We start from the raw sequence: 21967 nt of genomic DNA, 5'->3' as shown, positions 1-21967 counted from the left end.
ATCTTGTGCGTTAATGAATTTTGTTTTATGAAAATCCAGACTGATGAGAGTTCACAATGTTTACTGCTTGTTTGTAAACAAACTGCAATTTTTCCTCAAACCTTGCCTCCAAATGTAGAGCTTTGTGTGAGCAATCATCTCTCAATTTCTCACATATTGAGCTTACCCCCGCCGTGTCAGGCCAGGAAATTGACACGTTTTGACTCGGCTCTGTTCTCTGATTGGAGTGTAATCGGAGCGCTGCACCTTTCAGTGGCTACGCCAAATGCATTGTGGGTGTTCTCCAGACATGATCCTATCTATCCTTACCTCAGTCCGGTCCGCAGCAAATTGACAAATAATACCAGGATATCGCATTGCTTCTATCACTACTCCACAACACTTATAGCATAGCTTCCCCCCGCCACACACACACTCTCTCTCTCTCTCACTTCAGCGCTAATCGATTGAGGCCACTTGATGGTTCACACGGCCCCTGACGCTCTGCGACTTTTATACTCCATGCGTGTATAAGCATGCGCCTACTTTTTAAGTGCACGTGGAGAGGGAGGGTCTGCATCCATGTGCACGCACGTGCGTGTATCAAGGAGAGGTGGTGTGTGACAAGCGAGTCCGTTGCTTTCTGAGACATCTACCTCTTTAATATTCTGCTCTTACCATCGCCTCCTCTGGCACACACTGTGAAATAAAGACAGAAAAGAGACAAGGAGAGAGAAAAATGAGAGAGACGTCTCAAAGGCTTTGTGCATCACAGAGGAAAGCGCGTACAATGTAGCAACAGAAGTGAGGGGAGGGGGAGTGAGGAGGAGACGAGGGTGAAAAAAAAATTATGAGACAGAAAGATGGGGAGATGAAGAAAGTTGTTGTCGGTTAGCATGTGATTGTTTTGGCACACTGTCCTTGTGTAGTTGGTTTTTATCAGCTGCCACTGACAGCAGAGGCTCTGCCTTATAGGCGCTTTTTTTTTTTTTCTTTTCTTTTTCAATAGTGCTTAACAGGAATGAAAAAGAGGAACTACAACTACATGTGTGAAAACATCGTCAGCTCATGTAAATGCACACATTTAAATACACCCACACTGTTGGTGAGAATGGGCAAGTCGTCCACTGAATGTGTGCTTGTTGCATATCAAAGCGATCATGATGGATTTGCTCCCGTTCACTGAATAAATACGCACACGCACACACACACACACACACACACACACACACACACACACACACACACACACACACACACACACACACAGAGTAATCAATTCTTCGCTAGAGGGTAATTGTTTCAATGAAACCTCCCTACAGTGGGACAATGGCCAGTGGGCCACAGTAGTAAAAATGATAGTGGGTTTGCAGGTATGCAAAAGAGCCACATTCTGTTTTATTTTTAGTCAGCTGCAGACGAAGCTGCATTGGGGTTAAATGTTGTACTTCTTCCAACACACTGGCTTATGTTACTTGTAAATTCTGTGTTTATGTGCAAAGGAACCAAGGGTCTAACTTGTTGTTTTTCTTTCCCCTCCCCACAAGGCCTCGGCTCCAGGCCCAGAGGAAGTTTGCCCAGTCGCAGCCCAACTCGCCCAGCACTACGCCCATCAAAGTGGCCGACTCGGGCGGCCTGAACGCCGGCCTGTCCACGGTGCCATCCACCTCCCTCTCGTCCCTCTCCGCTTCATCCCTGTCCTCCATCCAGGACCTCTCCAGGCGCAAGCCCAAGACGGAGGACTTTCTCACCTTCCTCTGCCTCAGAGGTAAGATGCAGCAGAGTGGAGCAGATGGAGACATAATTACATGCGTGCCTACAACCAGTGGCAGAGCGGGAAGGCATATTGTTTAACAAGAAAGCTGCAGATATGATATTAAAGAGGTTTTTATTCAAGGGTCCGGGGCTGAGGTCTAACGCTAGAAAGGAGATGTTGCATATTAATTATCCTAACACCAGGATACGCTTCCCTATTGTTTGGCTCTATGCACATAAAGATGCGTGCATAAGCAACTCCAGGGAGCTTAGAATAAGTTTTGTTAAGTCAGGTTTTGATCACCCTCCACCCACTCATAACACACACAGACAAAACCCTTCACACATGCTGCATCTAACTGCATACTTGCCCATGGCTAAGATTATCCTGCATTTCATCAGCTTACACATCCCCCCTCCCACCTTTCAACAACTGTCTGTCTCTTTAACACCCTGCCTATCACCCTCTACTACAGCAGCTGTTTCGAACATGGCGTACTCACACACCCTGCACTACAAACTCTGCACAGGTTCATTGACACTGTGTAGCACTTTTGATGTCAAATGAAGTGGAAAAGCCACAGCGGAGCAATTAGCAGTTGAATGAGTTGCGCGTGTGTGCGCTGCTCTTCTTTGTCTCATACAGCAGCATTGTTTGTCTTATAAACTATTTGGGTTAAACTCCCACCGATACCTGACCGCGACCCCTTATAAACTGAGTGTAGAGTCACTCAAAGGAGCGCAGACATCCTCGACACTCAAGGTTACTAAACAACTCTTGTTCTTTTTTCCCTCTTGAGTTAATGAAGGGCTCATGTTACTTATGATCTATGCTCCGCTGGCTGGGATACAGAGTGGGTTAGTCCTCTGCCAGGACACTGCAAAAAGTTTTTTTTTTTTCTTGTTGCGCTAAAACTATGAAGTGCTACTTATTTTATTACCTTAAAACATTTCCAAGACCAAGGTTAAAAGACCCAGGAGTATAAATTCTCTTTAAAAATCTGCAATCTTAGCTCGCAAAAACCTCTGTAGAGTATGCAAGAGTTTCAGGACTCGAGGCCGATATGATCTTGAATCGGTGAGAGACAATCATGGCTCAGTATAGAGACGGCTTGACAGTTTCTAGCTTTATCTGATGCATGTGCACTCTGTAATTTGCTGTTCCTGTTTACACTGTAATGTATATGTTGAGGGCTACAAAAACGGCAACGTCTACTACATGTCTTGTATCTTTGTGATGTAACGATAACCCCCTCTCTCTCAATCATCCCTTCTTAAGAAAAATGAGAGGAGAGGGAGTGACACGTTCATCCCAAGGTCCAAACATTAAAAACTTTAGGACCGTTTATCTCAAACAACCTTGGTTGTGACTTCTATCCTTCGTGGAATATCTCACCCACCCTTTTTTCTTTAAAATGTCCTCACAACCAGAGTTAATTCTTGTGAAAGACAGAAACGCCTTGCTCTATAGATTAATTTGCCGTTATCGTTATTAACCTCTGCCCCTCCCACAAAAGTCCGCTTCACACTCGGGAGGGGGGAAAAATTTAGATTAAAGTCTTTTGGGCGTAATGGCTATATGTTCCTGTTCTGAGGAGAATACTCCTATTATGGGATGTCATTTTAACCTTACAGGGCTCATTCAGAAACGTGTAATTGGAAGTTGCTAAAATGGACTCGAGCCTTCCGTGTGATGAGCCTTGATTTACATATATAGGCCATGATGTTACATAGGCTAATGATACAATGTCCCATATACTTTGTGGCTGAAATTAGACTCATCACTTGGTGCTAAGCTGACCCCGTGCCTTACACACGAGCAGTTGCAGTCTAATGAAGCGTGGGTGACTTGTTCTGACTCAGTTTTGCTGTTGTCTCTCTTTATAATTAAGGGCTGAATTAGTGTTTCGCGAGCAGATTTCAAGCAAGTGTTTAGCTGCACTCTGCTGCACTTTAATGCTAATTTTAGAGCTAGGCTCCTAAGCTAACGATTGAACAGTTTTCCACAGCCCCCCCAATGCTGCCACTCCCTGTTCTACCACTGTATTTATAGACCCAGTTTGGCTCTCTGTGCGCGCGTGTGTGTGTGTGTGTGTGTGTGCTCCATCCATGCTGTGAGGATGACATTTTCCTTTGCAGGGCTTCTTCTGCTCAGTTTTCCCCTTGGCCTCTCATGTGACCCATATGCAGGAACCCTTACCAAGAGAGGGACATGGGAGAATGTCAGCAGAGCCCTTGAGGTTGTGTCTGCCTATGTGTGTGTTTTGTGTGTGTACGTGTATGTGAGTGCAAATCCACACCAACCACTGATGTGGCCTGTCCTCCTTATCTCCTGTGTGCCCTCATATCATTTTCTGTGTGTGTGTGTGTGTGTGTGTGTTTCTCTACACGCCAACTACCTGCACAAAGCATCCAGGGTACATAGGGAGACACAGCCCATGAGGACATCTGTGTTAGCCTGGTTAATCTTTTCAAAGAGACTCGAGTCTTTGATATCTGAAAGCCCCAATCCCCTTTAAGATTCTGATACATGTCTCTGGTGATCTGACCACCACACACATTAGGCTCCTTCATGTCAGCTACCAAAAATGTCTCTGACAGAATCTCCAGCTGTGTAATCATATCCCAGATTTCCCTTTCATTTTGATCAGATTTTTTGCTTTTTTTCCCCCCTTTTCTTTAAGCATTAAGTGACATTTCTGCCCAGAATATCTCATCAGTGGTGATTTCTGGGGTGTGACCCAGGTCAAACGTTCAAGGTGTAAGCATACAATTGTGTACACCCCCGCCCCTCCTCCATGTATCCACTGCAGTGTTGTTTGCTTATCTTATCTGGAAAACATTAAGCATCCACCCAATGGGTTCTATCCATCACTCATTCAGACAGCCACATAAAAGCAGTTAAAACATGAAAGATTTGAAGCGATAAAGTGAGCGACCCAAAAAAAAGAAAAAAGAAACAAATGTTGTGAAAGAAGCAGGACTCGTGTGTCAGTCTGTGTTGAGAAATCGCAGTTAACATGTTGTTGGTGCACCTTTTCATCCGATCCCAGCTTGTTTATTGACGCCATCTTGCTCTTGTGGGATTTGTTTTCCCTATGATAATGAATTGGCTGACTGCAGGGTGGTGGTGGTGGTGTTGTTGTTGTTGTATCTGAGGAAAAGTTATTTTTAATTCCTCCATGGGGGAGCAGGGGGTGCTGGATTATTCTGATGCAACGTGGGAGTAACTGGACAGAAAAGTAACAAGAAACAAAAAAACAGCAACAGAGATTTCTATCTACTGTATAGAAGGATGCACATCATGTATGCTCACCACCCACACTGTCTTGGGTCTATGTTCAGCGTGTGTTTATCCCACTGTTCAGCTTTTTCTCCTGCACACAAACACACAGACACACACCGTAGCAAACAAGCCAGAGTGCGCAGTCCTTGCCTGTGTTCTCAAAATGGTGTTTATGTGTGGTCCAGGCCTGTACTTGGGCTGTTTATATCCATGGAGAAAGCCATTTGGGTGGTAGCCAGACAGTCTGCCTCTGGCCTTGTCTGCCTGTTGTAACAGTGTAGTACTGCTGCATACAGGGTGGGGGCAATACTGATGAGAGCAGAGTGAAGGAGTACATTATAAGGTGTTCATTTCAAATAGAGATGCTCAGTATTTAAGTTACCCCCACTGTCAAAGTCAAAATGATTTGACATGGATTTGATTGCTTTTGTTTGCTAAAAATTCAACTGAGTACTGTTTGACTTGGTATCAGTGTATCCACCGTAATTGTTGGCACACACTGCATCATTTATAACCCAAGTGTTCCCCAGTCTTTACAATACACACAAAAGAAAAATACACCAGAAACTGCACAAACACAAAATCAACAATAACTGCAGACACTTGAAAATCAGTTTTTAATCTTAATCCTGATTTTTGGCCTCCCACAGTTAAATGAACGCGATCGACCGATATTGGAAATGCGTGCTCCGCCAATAGAACACAAAGCAAACGTAAATCCCCGCCTGACAGCACGGCCGCATGTGCCAATCACAGCTGTTCCCTGCATCGCGCAGCTTGAAGTTTCCTGGGCTAGTCCGGACCAGTAACAGTACATTAACAGGCAGATATACAACCGATAACAGACTGTCAAAACAAAAATCAAATGTCTGGCAGAGCAGAAGGCGAATCATCGCCGGTTGTTTGGAAATACTTGGGATTTAGGGCAAGAGATGTTAACCGTGAATAAATCATAAGGAAAGAGTGCAGCTGAGTGAGTTGTGCCTGCGCCACAAAGCAACACAACTAACATTCAATTTCTCAAAACACACCACAAATGGCAGTAAAATGAATGCATGAAGGCCAAGAGAAACACGCAGCGGTTGTTAGCGCGATTTGTCAAACGTCATCTTAGTCGTCCGTAGTCATGCAGCGTATTCACGCCACTCACAAAGACACACTTATTCACAAACACAATCGCATTTGGTCAAAGATAAGAGTCCATTAAACGAGGGGAGTGTTGAAAGCTCTGTGGTAATGGTCAACATGGTGGACAAAAGAGACGTTATCTCTGTGCACAGTTATTTTTCCGAAACTTGCGCTGTATGCAAAACATTACAGTGGAAAAAGGGAGCGATCTCACAGCTGTCAAGTACTTTCCTTCAGGTTTTAGTCACATCTATCAAGCAGGCACAAAGAAAGAAGTGAAAGACTTTATTTTGCTTCTGGGAGAGGCAGTTAGGCAAGGTAAACAAGCACCTGATTTGTGAGCAGAGATGTTCTAATTAACAGGAGAACGTAGAAAAATGTGAAAGCGTTCTGTTGATTTTAATTTGTGTTCAAGTTTTGAAATGTATGTTTTTCCTGTATCAGACACCCTGATTTAAGTAAAAAAGGGGTTTCTAATTTTATTGTGCTGCATTTGCATTTGTATATTAGCAGGAATGTTACTGAAAGCAGTGTTTTAATTGTGATTTCAATATTGATCAAAATAACAATGACTATCATTTTGGCCATAATGGTGCTTTTGCTGCCATGCTCACCTTTTTAATGTGCTTCTCTTGCCTTTATCTTGCCTTTGAAACCTATTTAACCTTTGCCCAGTAATCTTTAAATTTTAACCTATAACCAAGCTTATAGAAGCCCTGGAGGACAGTTTTCTTAATGTTGAGTGTATGACACGCACCCTGCTGATGGGCTGTAAATGATATAACAGCTGTTTGAGTAGTTTCACCTTTATGTGATTCATTTGGGGAAGATGTCATTTACTTTATTTGCTTCAGTGAGGAACAAACGCACAGTAATGCACACACAGAGTACACACAGTACCGAAGATGAGGTTAATGATTAGGGAGTAAATTAATAACTGTGTGCACACACACTATTGCAAATGAGTCTCTTATGCAAGACTCCTGTTTTTTGTAATTTCCTGTGCCTGTGTGCGCGTGTGAACACTATGACAGCGCTTAGCTCTTTGCCCTGTGGGCTTTCTCCTCTGCCTGCCAGCCCCAGTGTGGTGCCTCTCCTCAGGTTCAGTGAGGCCAATCCCTCTGCTCTGCTTACATAACCTCCCAGCTCTGACCTAGTGAACCAAAGACCTCAGAATCCCCATTTGTGATTACACATGTGAACCAAAACCAACCGTGGAGTTCTTCACATCTGTTTTTTAAAAAAATAGACAGCTAGTTCTAATAAAGGCACTTTATTGGATTTAAAGGATCTTTATCTTTGTGGCTAGATTGTTAGAATTAATAATGTGTGTGTGTTGGTTTTTTTTTTTTTTATTATTTTATTGCCAGAAATTGTTTCCCAAACTAAAAACACATTTTCACTCTTGGGGGGGAAAAAGAAAAAGATTCAAGTCTGACAGCTACTCGTGTGTTTCTTAAGTGCATTGCTGCTGTGACAGCTGTGTTTCCTTCAGGGATAATGCACTTTTCTCTCCTCCAAATGTATGATTGCTGTTTTGATTTAAGGCCTGGAACGATATGTGTGTGTATACATTTGTGATTTTCTTTTCAGTAATGACTCTGTGGAGGAGTTCCTCATGCAACACTCACAGAGTCTGCTTTTCTCTTCTAAAAGCAGAGCCGCTGTTTGTGGAGTTAATGGTTTAGCTGACATAAAGGAATGTCAATTGGAAATGTAATCCCTAATCCCTTTTCCCCTCTAAGAGAACGATGAAGAGTTTTGGCACAGCTCAGCTGTTGTAACTTCTCCTCACCGGAGAACCCGTGTTTACCTCCTCTTCCTACCTCCCCTTAAAAACAGCGTTCATACTTCCTGAACACACATCGAGCACTTACAACTAAGTCAGCACAACCACATGTCCCCATGGCAGCTAAACCCTCCTGATTGACTATTTAAATTGTCCTCATTGTTTCAATTCCAGTTGAGGGGACAAAAGAAGGGTAGCCAGAGAATGGAGGGTTTATAATTATGCCCCCCACCCAAGAGCCCCGTTAAAAATGACAATCCTAATAGACTCTTTCAGACCTAATTATGATTTGTCTGCGGCCGGAATGAGGTGGATGAAAAGCTGGTGTAATTGTGGGATTGGGCACATGCCCTGTTGGAGATCTTGGGGAAAGAATGAGCTGTGTTTTCTCCACCTTCTGTGCATGTGTGTGTGTGTGTCTGTACAGTTTTTAGGCACTGATGGATGAGGGCTGTAAATTTCTGGTATCTGCTCCAGAAGTATTGTTGCCACTGCTGTGGTCATGCCAGTGGTCAGTATTGGATCACTAAATATGTTTGGCAGGCTCAGTCTGTGTAATTGTCCCTCCCTCTGCTGCTCTCCAAAATCCCAGACAGTGTTATTGTGGGGATCTTGAATATACTGGGCCCCCATTCACACAGGCCTAGAGATCTGTCATTGACCATCTCGCAACCACCAGTCGGTGGGCAAGAAATGTGCATTCCCCAACCGGTTGCAAGCGGTTGCTGGCAGGCGATTGCATGAATCAGTGAAATGTGCTGGTTGCAGTGGTACAACTTTAAATTTGAAGACAAATGTTCTGTTTCCAGTTTGTGTTTCACTAAAGCTTGCATGCATCTTCCATGTAAACTATGGGCAACTACTACAGCTCTGCTTGTGACAAAAACAACCATTCAAAGGGATTTTGGTGCAAAATCATCGTTTCAACAGATTTCATTGAGCGACGGCTAACAGCCCCTAGTAACCACACCCACCAACTAGTTGGGGAATATGCATTTTTCTCTAGCGACCTGATGCTGCCAAAATTACTGACGGGTCCCGAGGCCCATGTAGGCATTGTACTGTTGTTACATAAACTTGTTTGTCTGAACCTTGCCTTCAGTCACTATTTTATCATTTGTGACATTTCACTTCCTCTTTCCCAGCACATCACCACAGCAAATTACAATACAAAAGCACTAAAATGCTTTATTTCTGTCTGTGTCACGTCACCGTAAAGATTCTTATTTACAAATTGAAAGTGACTCTATTAAAATGCAGGTGGTACAGTATTTCACTGAAGTTTTATCCCCCCCCCCTCCCCGTTTAAGCACTGTTCAGTAACATTATTTTTTTCAGTGTTATTTTTAGAATTTGTTTCATTTAAAAAATGAAGACTAAATGATTTGGGTTGAACTCTTAGGCTTATTCACAATTAAACATGCACAGGAAAACAAGCAGCTCGCAACTATTCAGTTGTACCAATCTGACATTGTTTTGGTTTTTTTGGTTTTTAATATACGAGCTAAATAGCTAGTCCTAACAATTATCTTACCGTAACCCCATTAAATCGGTTCACATAAAGATAAAAGTGTTTGTACATGTTCACCGGTTCATCTCCATTTGCCTGGAATCCAAAAACAAGCGCCCACCCCCATCTTTGCCCTTAGGTGCCCCTGTGGTCTGTTGCCGTTGGCCTGCTGACCCCTGCTTAGGGCAGTAAATTACAGCTATTTAGCTAATGAAGCAAGTCATTAGAAGCTGATTGGGCTGGTGTGCGTACCACCTTAGAGTGTTTGTTTGGTCTATGAGACGAGCGTTTGCTCTGTCGCCAAGATAAACGAGGTGTGCATGCTCTGCGTTTGTTGGCGTGTGTGTTTATGGGGGGGCACTAGGGACATATGTTGGTGCTTTTTGGATCTTGTTGGTTTGTGCGTGCAGAGGTCGGATCCACGGTTACAAGCCAGAAAATGTGTAGCAGGAAAAAGTGCCACTGTAATTTTCCCATGATTGTCTGCACTCTGCTTCATATGCTCGAAACCACAACATAAGCACTCACTGATCGTGCGTTGTCTTAGCTTCTTATGTTAGTTCTTTTGGAGTGTGTGAGCTGATGTTAAAATGCAGCATTACTTTATGGCTGAATGCAAAGACTGTATTAAACTCTGTAGAACAGTTACTTCTGTCAGACCTCTGTATGAAGTTAAACTGAGCAGATGAAACAACAATTTTCAGGGAATCTGCTGCCACTACCCCCCCCTCCTCTCTCTCCCTCTCTCTCACTCTCTAAGGGGATAATTAGAAACTGGCAGAGAGTGTAAAAAGTACGATCCAAAGCACAACAAGATTTATTATTACCAGGCTTTAGTTTGTGTTTGGAAAGCTTTGATATGTGTGTGCTATTTAAACCGAGTTTTCAAAATAAATGTAACGTGACATGTGCTAACCACATGTCCTCTCACCAGCCAATAATAGTCACTGCACTTTAAAACGAAAATTAATCTATGTTTAAAGATGTAGTACACGCTTCAGAAAAGGAAGTCAGAAAATTAGGATAATGATTTCAGCGAGTCTGCTTCTTTTTGTTCTCCAAAGCGAAAAGGAAGCCATCAAATCCGTGCCAGTGTAAGTTGTTGGTTTACAGCAATCTTCCTTAGGATTCTTTTTCTAAAGCATGCCATTTACTCTGAGGTGATGGTTACATAAAGTTGAGTTCTTCAGGATGTAACAGTTATTAGAAAAGCCTAGCCTTAGTCAGGATATCATTTAAAGGGTGACTGTAATCTCACCTACACACACAAATGTTGAATGTATCCAGGCAGCTGTGAAATAAATGCACTTTGTGGGACACTTTTCACAGATCAGATGAGAAGTATTTTATTTATCTCAAAAGCTGGGAAGTTCTTATGTTAGAGCAGCCAAAGCATGAAGAAGTACTTACAATAATATAAAAAGGTGAAAATGCAATGTCAAAGGGCAAAATAGCACAGAAATGTAACAAAAATTGCACCAGAGATGTTACAGAAAAAAAATGATACAGTGCTGTCCAAAACTCAGAGGGCTTAACAAAGAACCAATTTTAAATTGTATCATTCGGCTCTTTGTTACTAGCAGCCTGTCGCAAAAACACATCTTTTTTTTTTTTCACTTGAATCTACAAAAAAAACCGTTTGACGAGCATCAAATAGTACTTTTGCACCTGCAAGATGACTCCTTAAGAGCTCTTAAGGCTGAAAACCTGGCAAGTGGAGAACAAAAGAAAAAAACTGTCTACAGCAGATGAACAGTTTCTGAAAGTAATATCCTTAAGAAATTGGGTGAACTTGAGGAATCAGATGCATCTCTCAGGTCCTGTGTCAGGTCTTTGCTGGATATGTTTTTTTTTCTTCCCCCATCTGCTGTCATGGTTTTGGTCTGCATTTCAGCCAGTGACGTTGGGGGTCTTCTCAAAACTGATGGAATTCTGAACACAGAAAAGTGCCATCAGATTTTGATCCACCATGCAATACCATCTGCAAAGCGTTTGATTGGTAACGGCTTCATTTATCAGTATGACATTGATAGAAACACATCAGTCATGGATTGGCCTCCCCAGAGCCTGAACCTCAATGTTATTAAAGCAGTGTGGGATCAGAACAGACTAAAAGGCAGCCAACATCCAAAGAAGAGCTTTGAATGTCCTTGATCCTGGAGAACTATTCCTGAAGACTACATAAAGAAATTACAAGAAAGCTTAAATTATTACATTATTGCACATTTTTCACCCTTTTCCTTTCAAAATACAGAGAAATGAAGGATGGTTCATGTCTTTTGCACAGTACTCTACATATCACTAACACATGATTGCATTACTGTCACTCACTAAAATATTTTATCCGGCCTTTTAACACTTTATGAATTACAAGTGTAATTTTCCTGCTAAATTATAGCTTGTCTAGAAAGTATAACACCTAATTCATCCACTGAATGTATTACATTCATAAGATGTAAAATGGTCTTACATATATTAAATATATTCTCGAAAAACAAGTGAACTAATTAAATAATGTGCTTGGATAAATTTAGATTCACTATGTAAATTGAAGTAGGCCCACAGTTTAAGGCAGGCTATTTGAATTCAGCCTATTTTTCAGAGGATTAAGATTATTTTAATTGGTGTATAATCACACATTACTGTTCATTAATTGCCCGTTAAACATTGAAACCCCTGAAAAGGGTAATAAAACCCACAGTGGTCGCTCATGCTATGTAATCGATTTAGTCATAAACGACCAACAACTTTGTAAAAATCCATGGTTTCCTGATCGCAGCCAGATTTAATTAAAGCTGTGAGAATGTGGCATGATCACACATTTCCGTTAAGCACAAATCATGTAGTTTTAGAATTACATTATTATTACATTATTATCCTAATTGTATAAGTTAAAAAAATGTTAAGTGTGCCCAAGGTCACTCATGCATGTTGCATACAGAAGCGTTTTGCACACGGGAGGGGTCGGTTTCCTTCACTTGCTTCTCAGGGGTTTATTACAATAAACAATGGGCTGTTTATTGTCCGCTCTGGGATTCAGAGTTGTACTTGATCTGTAGTATTGGTGAGTACCGATTTTTACGGTCCATGCAGTGAGAGTCCTCGGGAGAAAATCATTTGTTTCTTGCAAAAATCCAACCTTCCAGCGAAAGCCGATAAGATCCTTTAGCATTCAGTTTCTTCAGCTCGATTTCTTACCTCTGCCACCATGTCCTCATGTTGTTGTTCTTAAACTTAATCCCATCTTCAGAACGAAAATTTAAATGCACCAAGTGATGTGGTGATATGCCGGGACAACAGACGGATTGAGTGTGTTCAGACTCACCCTTACATGCCTGCTGAGGGTACCTGCAGTGATAGGTGGAAGCTCATAATCTATTACTCATTCGTAGATTTTTGTATTTGTGGCCCAGTTTTCGTGTTTTCTTTTTCTGGAATCAGTTCGAGGCATTGCGTGATTTCCTACTGCGCCTCTGTATTAGTAGACATCACTGCTGTTGCGCTCTGCATGCTTCCCTTCTTGTTCTTTATTCCTGCATGTGCATGACCGGGCCAGCTGCTTTTGCACGCTGATTTACGAGTACAACATTATGAGATTTAACAACATAGCTTTGGGCTTTATGACCTTTTTGTGAGAGCGATTGTATGTCTGCATCGAGCTAACGGAGGTAACGTTATAGGCAACCCACTGCCAAACACCATACTGAGTTAGATTTCTCAGATGTCAATGAAAGTGATTGAGTGTGACAGGAAAAGGGAAAAGAAAAAGAGAAAGTTGGTTTTCTTCTCCAGTAGAGTTGGAGATTGACAGTAATCCTGTTTGGAAGAGTGAAAGCGACAGATTTGGGATTAGTTCAGCAGCTAGAGAGAGAGCGAGGGAGCAGCGCTTTGTAGAAGAGTTACTTTAGAAACCAGAGTTAGATATGTACATTATATATTTCTCAATAAAACTGTCACCATCAAGAGCCTCTGTGGAAAGACGGCTTGTTGCGTACTCGCAGCGCTTCCAGCTATCAATAAAATAGTTGCTAGTCATCTCTCTCCCTTTCCCTTTGCACCGCGTGCATGAATGCATTGCTACTGCATTGCTAGAACCACAGTCAAACTCTTTGGCCCAGTGAGAAGTTTACAAGACAATGGTCAGCTAACCCACTGACAAGGTCGGTGTATAAATGACGGTTCTATAAATGAAGCTGATGGATTCAGACTCCATAATAAAGAAAATATATGTATATATCCTGTTGTTCTGTCATCATTCTGACATTGTGCTATACATTTCCTTAATTGTGTTTGTGCATTTCTCCACGTGACTGTCGGCAGCAATGGCACTGCTGTGTGCAGAGCGGTTTACAAAGCATCAATAGGCCACCAACTGGGATAATAACAGATGAAAAACAGCAGCACAATCCCCATTATTCTTAAACCCCTGAGCAACTTCTATTTTTGCAATAATATTTCACCACTTACGTGCTGATGTTGATTCCCTTTATAACGTCTGAGATTAAAATGTACCTGGGGCTCTCTAATGTGTATTGTGTTGAAGTAGGACAGCAGACTGGCGATAGACTAAACTTCTAGTTGAGAGGTGTTTTTTATTATTTTTTAAGTTGTAATTATTTCCTTGCTCTTCCCCCTACTAACCACCTCCTCTCTGCACTCAGGTTCTTCTGCCTTGCCCAATAATATGGCCTACTTCGGAAGCTCCCAGGAGGAGGAGGACCTGGAGGAAGAGGATGAAGAGGAGGAGGAGGAGGTGAGGAACGGAGGTGGCGTACACTCTGCGGGAAGCAGCAGCCAAGCCTCGGCCTCTTCCTCCTGCCACTCGACACCCCGCAAGGGCAAGCTTCCCGCCAGGCAGCCGCTTAATGGGCACGGTAAGGAACGGCATCAGAGTTCTGAACGAAGCACGCCATGTATTTTTTCTATTACCAAAAGCGCATCTCCCTTCTTCACGCGCTGAACGAAGGGGGAATGTTTTCTGTCGGTGTAACGTGCCTCGGAGACCCCTGTGAGAGGAGTTAATGGAGGAGAGAATGCAGAAAAATAAAAGTGGTGCTACGAGATGCAACTGAAGGAAGAGGAGGAAAAGATGGGGCACTCCAGGGTAGGGAGAGGGGATGGGTTTAATATGTACAGAGAAATGGAAAGCATGGAAAAGCATCGAGTTAATGCAGGAGCGCAGAATGAGTCGTGTGACAAAGAGCCTGATTTTTACAGTTCATGTCAGAGTATGTTTGTGTGCGTCCCTCTGCCCATGTGCGCATGTGAGCGATTTCCTAAGCCTGCCCCCCTGCCCCCCAGTCACATGGGGATAGTGGAGCGGCGCATCAACTCTTTCCACCCCAATTAACACTTAGCTTACTAAGCCCTAACAAGGTGTTTATGCACACACTGCAACAGCTGGCCAGGGCCCTTGATACACATACGCAGCACAGTTACAGCATGCCCCTTGGGGCAAATAGACATTTGGATGAATACACATACAGAGTTGTGCAAAACGCTGCAGAAATGTTACATAGAAATCTGCAAATTAACAAGTGTCTTTCTTATGTTTTTTTCCAATAGGAGTTAAATTTGGGTTTTATCAAACTGAAACAAAGCCTGACACAATTTCAGCAGTCTGGTTATAAATAGACTTGGAGCACAGCAGAGCCGATTTAAAAGAATCCAGAATATTTCTACTGCTTTATTTATTTGATTTTTAACATTCTTTTTCACATCAATCTCGTCCTTTTATTTATTTATTTTATTTTTCCCCTACAAACCATTAGTCTCAGACTTTTCAGATATAAAATCCCCATTCCCCCGTAAAGGGCTCGGTATCTAGTTTCACATTTCCACCATCCCTGACTTTCACTCTCTTCTAAGTCTGTAAAATTACCGCCAGAAAGGATTTGAAAGGTGAACGCTTTGCTCAGCCCCCCCCAACCTGGTCATCCTCTCAAGTGGAATGTGAAAGAGGAGAGAGACTACGCGAGAGACTCATAGGATTAAGAGAAAGAGGGAGACAGAGGTTCGTTGATTTGCTAAACATTAAACTCTCGCTGCCTTTGTGTTACTCGCTGCCGAGCAGTGCCGGCCCCCGGCTTTCTCCTATCTACGCGTACTTCACACTTATCCTTTTAAAAAATATCTGTAGCTGCAATTTTAAACATAAACTATAGCGTGTATGCTACCCATGTGTATAAGTAGCACACACGGTGGGGTAGTGTAACCTGTTTGAACAAACCCAGGCTTGTTCTGTGCAGGAGGACAGCTTATTCTGCTTTCTTATCTCATATACAAACACTGTTTGCAAAGCACCTCGGCGCCTTCGCTGTGATATGCTAAATAAATAGATAAGGGGTAAATCGGTAGATATACTTTGCAAGGGGACGCTCTAGATGAGGGGGGAGGGGGGGTTAAGGACACTGCAACGGGCATTTAGTGTACACAAGTAGGTGTGTGTGCACAGTCAGCGACGACCTGGTCGCTGCCTGAGTGTTTAAGCTCGTGGAGGAAAAAAACCCACACGCTCACACCTCGGTACATTTTGTGGTATTAAGATTTGTGTCAAACGTGACACTTTAATATGCAGCTTGGGCCAATCTCCAGCAGGAGGACAGTTATATGGGCTCACAGGGAGGCGGGGGTGAGGGAAATGGGGAAAATAGAAATGGCGATGCAGAGAGAGGTTTTATTCTGGGAGGTAGAGACAGGAAAGGCCTGAGATTGTAGGCCATTCATCAGGGCGCCATCCCTCCATTTCTGTCTCCCTCTCTCTCTCTGGGCCATGTGCCATGTTGACATAGCTAAATTAAACAGCTTTTATTGGGCTCCGTTTCTTGCTTAGCTCACTTCTCAAAATGTCAGAATTTCTCCCATTTTTCATCGAACCACACGTGCAATGCAACAAGCATGCACACGCTCGCACATATCAACACGCACTGCTGCAAAAAAACAACAACAACAAAACAAAACATCCACGTACCGACTAACAATGACGCACCTTTCAGAATAAACGCGTACTGTGCTGTGTGCGTGTTCGCACTGCAGCTGATTTTAAGACTCTGTAAAACTTTAAAGTTGAGCCTCATAAAAGCTGAAGAGAGAGCCATTCAATGTATGTTAATTGCCTCTCTCCTGTTGGGCTCGCTTAGCATCATCTCGGGGGTGGAAATGGGGGGGTGGTTTATGTAGTCGAAGTCTATTTTGAACAGATTCATTGACACGTAGCACAAAGGTGTTTTCATGCCCACCTTAAATCATGCATATTTCACTGATTGGGGCGTATATGTTTGCCAAAAGCCTGTCACCTCAAATGTTTGTGTAGAGTTTTCTATGTGGTCGTTGTGGTTTAGTCCCAAATGGGTAAAACCCATTCTGCTTTTTGGCACAGGCAGATGTTAGCCTGAAAAGCATACTATATGTCGTGTGTGTGTGTGTGTGTGTGTGTGTGTGTATATATATATATATATATATATATATATATATATATATATATATATATATATATATATATATATATATATATATATATATATATATATATATATATATATATATATATATATATATATATATATATATATATATATATATATATATATATATATATATATATATATATATATATATATATATATATATATATATATATATATATATATATATATATATATATATATATATATATATATATATATATATATGTATATATATATATATATATATATATATATATATATATATATGTATATATATATATATATATATATATATATATATATATATATATATATATATATATATATATATATATATATATATATATATATATATATATATATATATATATATATATATATATATATATATATATATATATATATATATATATATATATATATATATATATATATATATATATATATATATATATATATATATATATATATATATATATATATATATATATATATATATATATATATATATATATATATATATATGTATATATGTATATATATATATATATATGTATATATATATATATATATATATATATATATATATATATATATGTATATATATGTATATATATATATATATATATATATATATATATATATATATATATATATATATATATATGTATATGTATATATATATATATATATATATATGTATATATATATATATGTATATATGTATATGTATATATGTATATGTATATATATACATGTATATATATACATGTATATGTATACATATATATGTATACATATATATATATATACATATATATATATATATATATATATAAGTATGTACTTTTGGAACTTTCCAGTCTGTGCAGTAGCTTAATTATTTAATTTGTTTGTTTGCTTTTGGCTTCTGCAGACTAGAAACTTCTACTCCAGAATCTGGAAAGCACAGAACTGTTTCTTCTCTCCTCTCTCACTCTGATTTTCTTTGAAGCATACGAAAACATAGATGTTGGCAGGCAGCAGTTTTTTGGGGTTTTTTTATTATTAAGAATTGCAAAAGCTAAACACCTGATCCTCTTGTTTCATCTTTGTCCCTTCCTTCCTCCTTCCAGTTTTTCACAGCCACAGTAAAGTGGGGACCAGGGAGAGTCCGAGGCCCAAGGGCGGCGCTCACGGCAGGGATGCGCCTGCCCCGCCGCTGCCACCCCCTCCACCTCCACCTCCGCCCCTCCTGAGAGAACGCAGTGAGCGGGCAGAGGCACGGGAGCACGCAAGGGAGCTGCAGGCCATGGCCAACAGTCGAGGTTCAGCCAACGGGCTGCCACTGAGGAGAACTTCAGAGGACCTGCGCAAGCAGGTAGTGTGTGGCCAGAAGTGCGCAGCGCTGGTCTTTCAGTATCGTGTCAGAGCTGTGATAGGCTGAAAGGAGATGGAAATGGGTGAAAACATTTCTAGAGATTCCCAGCAATTGTCCGGGAAATGTGACAGTAGCATTGTGGAAAGTGTTCGTTAGGCTGTTAGAACCATGTGAAATCATCACTCACCATTCTTCTTTTTATTTACCCATCTTCCATCTTTTTAAAATCTTCCTCTCTGTGGTTTCTCCTAACTGCTCCTTCGTTGTGCTTGTCTACCTTCTGATGTATTGTGGAGTATTTGCAGTGCTTTCTTTACACTACCTTCTTCCTATGGTCTTTTCTTACAGATCTTATTATTTCTCCCACTTTTAATTCCTCCTCTGCTCCTCTGCTCCTCTGCTCCTTTCTTCTCCTCTCTTTGCCTCCCTTCTCCTCCATCCATTGTGTCTGGGAGAGTAATGATTGTGTTTTGGCCTCCTGCGACTGCAGCTATATTTAGTAGTGCTGGCTAGGGGCTGTGAAATCCTGCCTGCCTCTCCATGGCACTTAGCAGGTTTCAAGGAACCCCACAAAGTGAAAGAGGGAAAAGCAGGAAGAGGGAGGCTGGAGATGGCTTCAGCTTGATAAGTGCCATTCCGCTGGCCACGCTGGCTAATTAAAGGCAGGTGACTGCTGAGGCTCCGCATTCGATCGGCTTTCCTCTTTCGCTCCTGCTTCGTCTTTAACCCCCCATATTTAAAATGCCAGCCTTTATTTCGTGGTGGTGCTGGTGTAAACACAGACATGTGCTTCAGGTTTTTAAAGTGGCTGGAATTGTCCAGCAAATCCAACAAGGAATTTCAATGAGAGTGACTGCCTGCCAAGACAAACTTCAGCCTCACTTACCCACCGGCCTTTGTTCTGCTGTTCTTCCTCTACTCTCTCCCTCACTCTGTTTCACACACTGCTGGCACCCGATGTTATTCTTTTGCCTTCTATCGCACGGTGCGTTTTGGTGTTCCTCATCATGTTCTCTCATTCAGCATTTCTCACTGTCGTCTTCTTTTTTTTTTTTTTTTTTAAACCAATTTTCATGCTCCACTATCTCTCTCTTCTCCTATGTCAGACAGACTGATTTTGCCCTTGACAACATGGCTCCAATCATTTGGAAGGATTAGTTTTGTTTTTTCTTTTTCGCTCTCCCTCCAATTATCATGAACACGTTGTGTGTTAACCATGTGTGTTCAAGACACACACAAATTTATACACATTACCAACGGTGGCAGTTCAGGCTAAGCCATGGGAAAGGTTAAGTGATTTTGTAGCAGTAAAACAAACTCTGTGGTTGTGTGTATTTAATCTAAAAAAAAAAAAAAAAAAGGGGTAAAACATTATCATAATTCAATTCATGGTCATTCTCACTAATTTAATAGCAGCTTGTATGCACAGTTTAAAAAAACAATATGATTTGATCCATTTTAATAAAAAAAAAAGCAGCAGGACCGACTGCATTGTTTGGAAGAAGACTTTTATTTAGTTTCTCCGCAGTCTTCAATTAACCTCCCTGAAGGCACCAACTACTGCAAGCCACACTGTGCAGCATGGATAATAAACTTGGGTAGGGCATCGGGTTTGATGAATGCAATTTGCAATTCTGAATACTGAATATGGTCATTCCTCCACTACTTATTTAAATGGCCGTGTTGCATTAATCAGGGCATTTTCAAGCAAGCTCCTATGAGCCGGTTAGTAAACTGTGTACGTTGTTGGTGCTTGGCTATTGTGACCTTTCTTCAACTGCTTAAGTATCAGCCTGCCCTGGCCTGGATTGTGTTGCTTTGCAAGTGAGAGGAAATTGAAGTCTTAAAAGTGAGGCATAAATCTGACTTAAGGTGTTCTGGTGGTTGCATCATAAATCACTCAAGCAAAGGAGACCGTTTAGAGTTCAGAATAGGAATTAACCCACCGGTTGTCATCACAGGAACATTTGATGGATACGTTTGTACGCTGCGTATCACACATTCAGCACTGTCTTTATTTTGAACAGCCATAAACATCAGAAAACACACAAGATGACCAAATCTCACCAGTTAATTTAAGCATCTGTATCATCCAAATCGACACACACACATTTTTACGGACTAACTAGAACACACTGATTTACAAAAAAAATAAGTAAATAATTGTGTGCCTGTCAAACACACATTAATCTTGCATGTAGGGCTGGATTTTCTGCCTTCTCCTCCGTCTCTTTCTTTTCCTTTCTTTTGTGAGTCAGCAAAGCTTTGAAAGGGTTAAACTTTCTGCTGTCTTATTCTATCCTCTGGCTGGCCTCTTCTCGCTGTCTGTCTCCCACCCCATCCCCGCCTCCTCGCCTTCTCAGGGCCTGCTCCTGCAGATATTGTGTGTTAAAAATCTTCCTGGCAGGCCTCAGCTGGGCTATAGCAACACATGATGTCATCTAGACCCACCTCCTTTCCCCCCTCCCTCTCCTTCCCGCTCACGTGCGAATGAACAGTCTCCGGCTGCCTGCCTCCTGCCTCTGTCTGTGTGCTCTATTTTTTTTTCCTTTGGCTCTTTATTGTCTCTCTTATTCTGTCCGTCGTTCTTTTCATTTCTCGCTGCCAGTCGCTATTAGAAGTGAACCTACCTTTCTTTCTTTCTTTCATATTCTACCTCATCATCACTCTTGCCTTCCTCCTTTTCCACCACACCGAATAAAAAGTGAGGGAGACCTGCTGAGAGCCCCCCCTTACCCTTTTTAAGCGAGGTGGTCCTCTGAGCCCTCTTGTGGCAGGAAGACGTCATGACAATTTTGTTGTCTCTGACATTGTCAGCAAAAGTTGCTGATTAGATATGACAGACATTTCCCATATTTATCCTTCAGCTTTATGACAGACAGATGTTTAGGCATCGTTGTTGCCCTAAATAACCAGTTGCCTGAAATTTTCCTTATATATGGATATATTCTTTTTAGTAGTCAAGTTTTGGAGTCGTAGGAGTTCTTACATTTTTTTTTTGTCACCGTTTATCTCATGAAAACAGCATTTTAGCCGGCAGACTTACTTTATCTGCTCCTATCCCTGCTCAATCTGCATTTACTCCTCCCTCTGCCTTGTCACCCTGTTTTGTTTTTGGGGGCTTTTTCCCTCCATTGTGAGAAGAAGCGTCTGTGTATGTAGGGAGACGGGGGGAGTGATTGACGGAGGCAGGGTTAGGTTTCAGTTCCCCCTTATCTTTTAATGGCCTGGTCTTTGTGTCGGCCCCCCGCCACCTGAGGCAAACACAATACAATCCATACACACACACACACACACACACACACACACACACACACACACACACACGCACACGACACGAGAGCCCTTCAAAGGCGAACCTGTCAATGGACCGGCTGTCACCTCCCTCCTGTGGCGCCCTGGCTGTGATTGATAACTCCATCCTCTCCCATCCTCCCTCCTTGCTCATGTGGTCCACCTCCATCTAGTCCAAACAGACAGCAGAATGACAGCAATAAAATACAGACGCATTTTGTTTTTCATGTTTTCTAATGAAAAGCAGGGCTCTGTCTTGTGTTGTGTACAAATCTGTCTAGCTGTGCTTTGAATGCATGACTTTGAAACATGAGAAGAAAGACATACGATAAAATCATGTTGGCTTGTATTTGAAGGAGCTTTCGCTGGTATAACTACAGAGCCGTGATCCCCACTTCAC

At 41.6% G+C, this 21967-nt stretch overlaps 1 protein-coding gene across 2 annotated transcripts in view; it reads left to right on the top strand.

Moving 5' to 3' along the window:
• jarid2b (jumonji, AT rich interactive domain 2b) overlaps nucleotides 1-21967 on the top strand; it is a 109927-nt gene that overhangs the window by 69400 nt on the left and 18560 nt on the right. For both annotated transcript variants that reach the window (XM_031742380.2, XM_031742388.2), the window contains exons 4-6: nucleotides 1527-1747; nucleotides 14109-14321; nucleotides 18029-18273. In XM_031742380.2, coding sequence (XP_031598240.1) covers nucleotides 1527-1747; nucleotides 14109-14321; nucleotides 18029-18273 — 679 coding nt within the window. The remainder of the gene's footprint in view (nucleotides 1-1526; nucleotides 1748-14108; nucleotides 14322-18028; nucleotides 18274-21967) is intronic.

This window comes from Oreochromis aureus, linkage group 22 (genome assembly GCF_013358895.1).
Source record: "Oreochromis aureus strain Israel breed Guangdong linkage group 22, ZZ_aureus, whole genome shotgun sequence".
Classification (NCBI taxonomy): Eukaryota; Metazoa; Chordata; class Actinopteri; order Cichliformes; family Cichlidae; genus Oreochromis; species Oreochromis aureus.
Note: the sequence above shows the minus strand (reverse complement) of the source record. Positions and strands in the feature narration are given on the sequence as shown.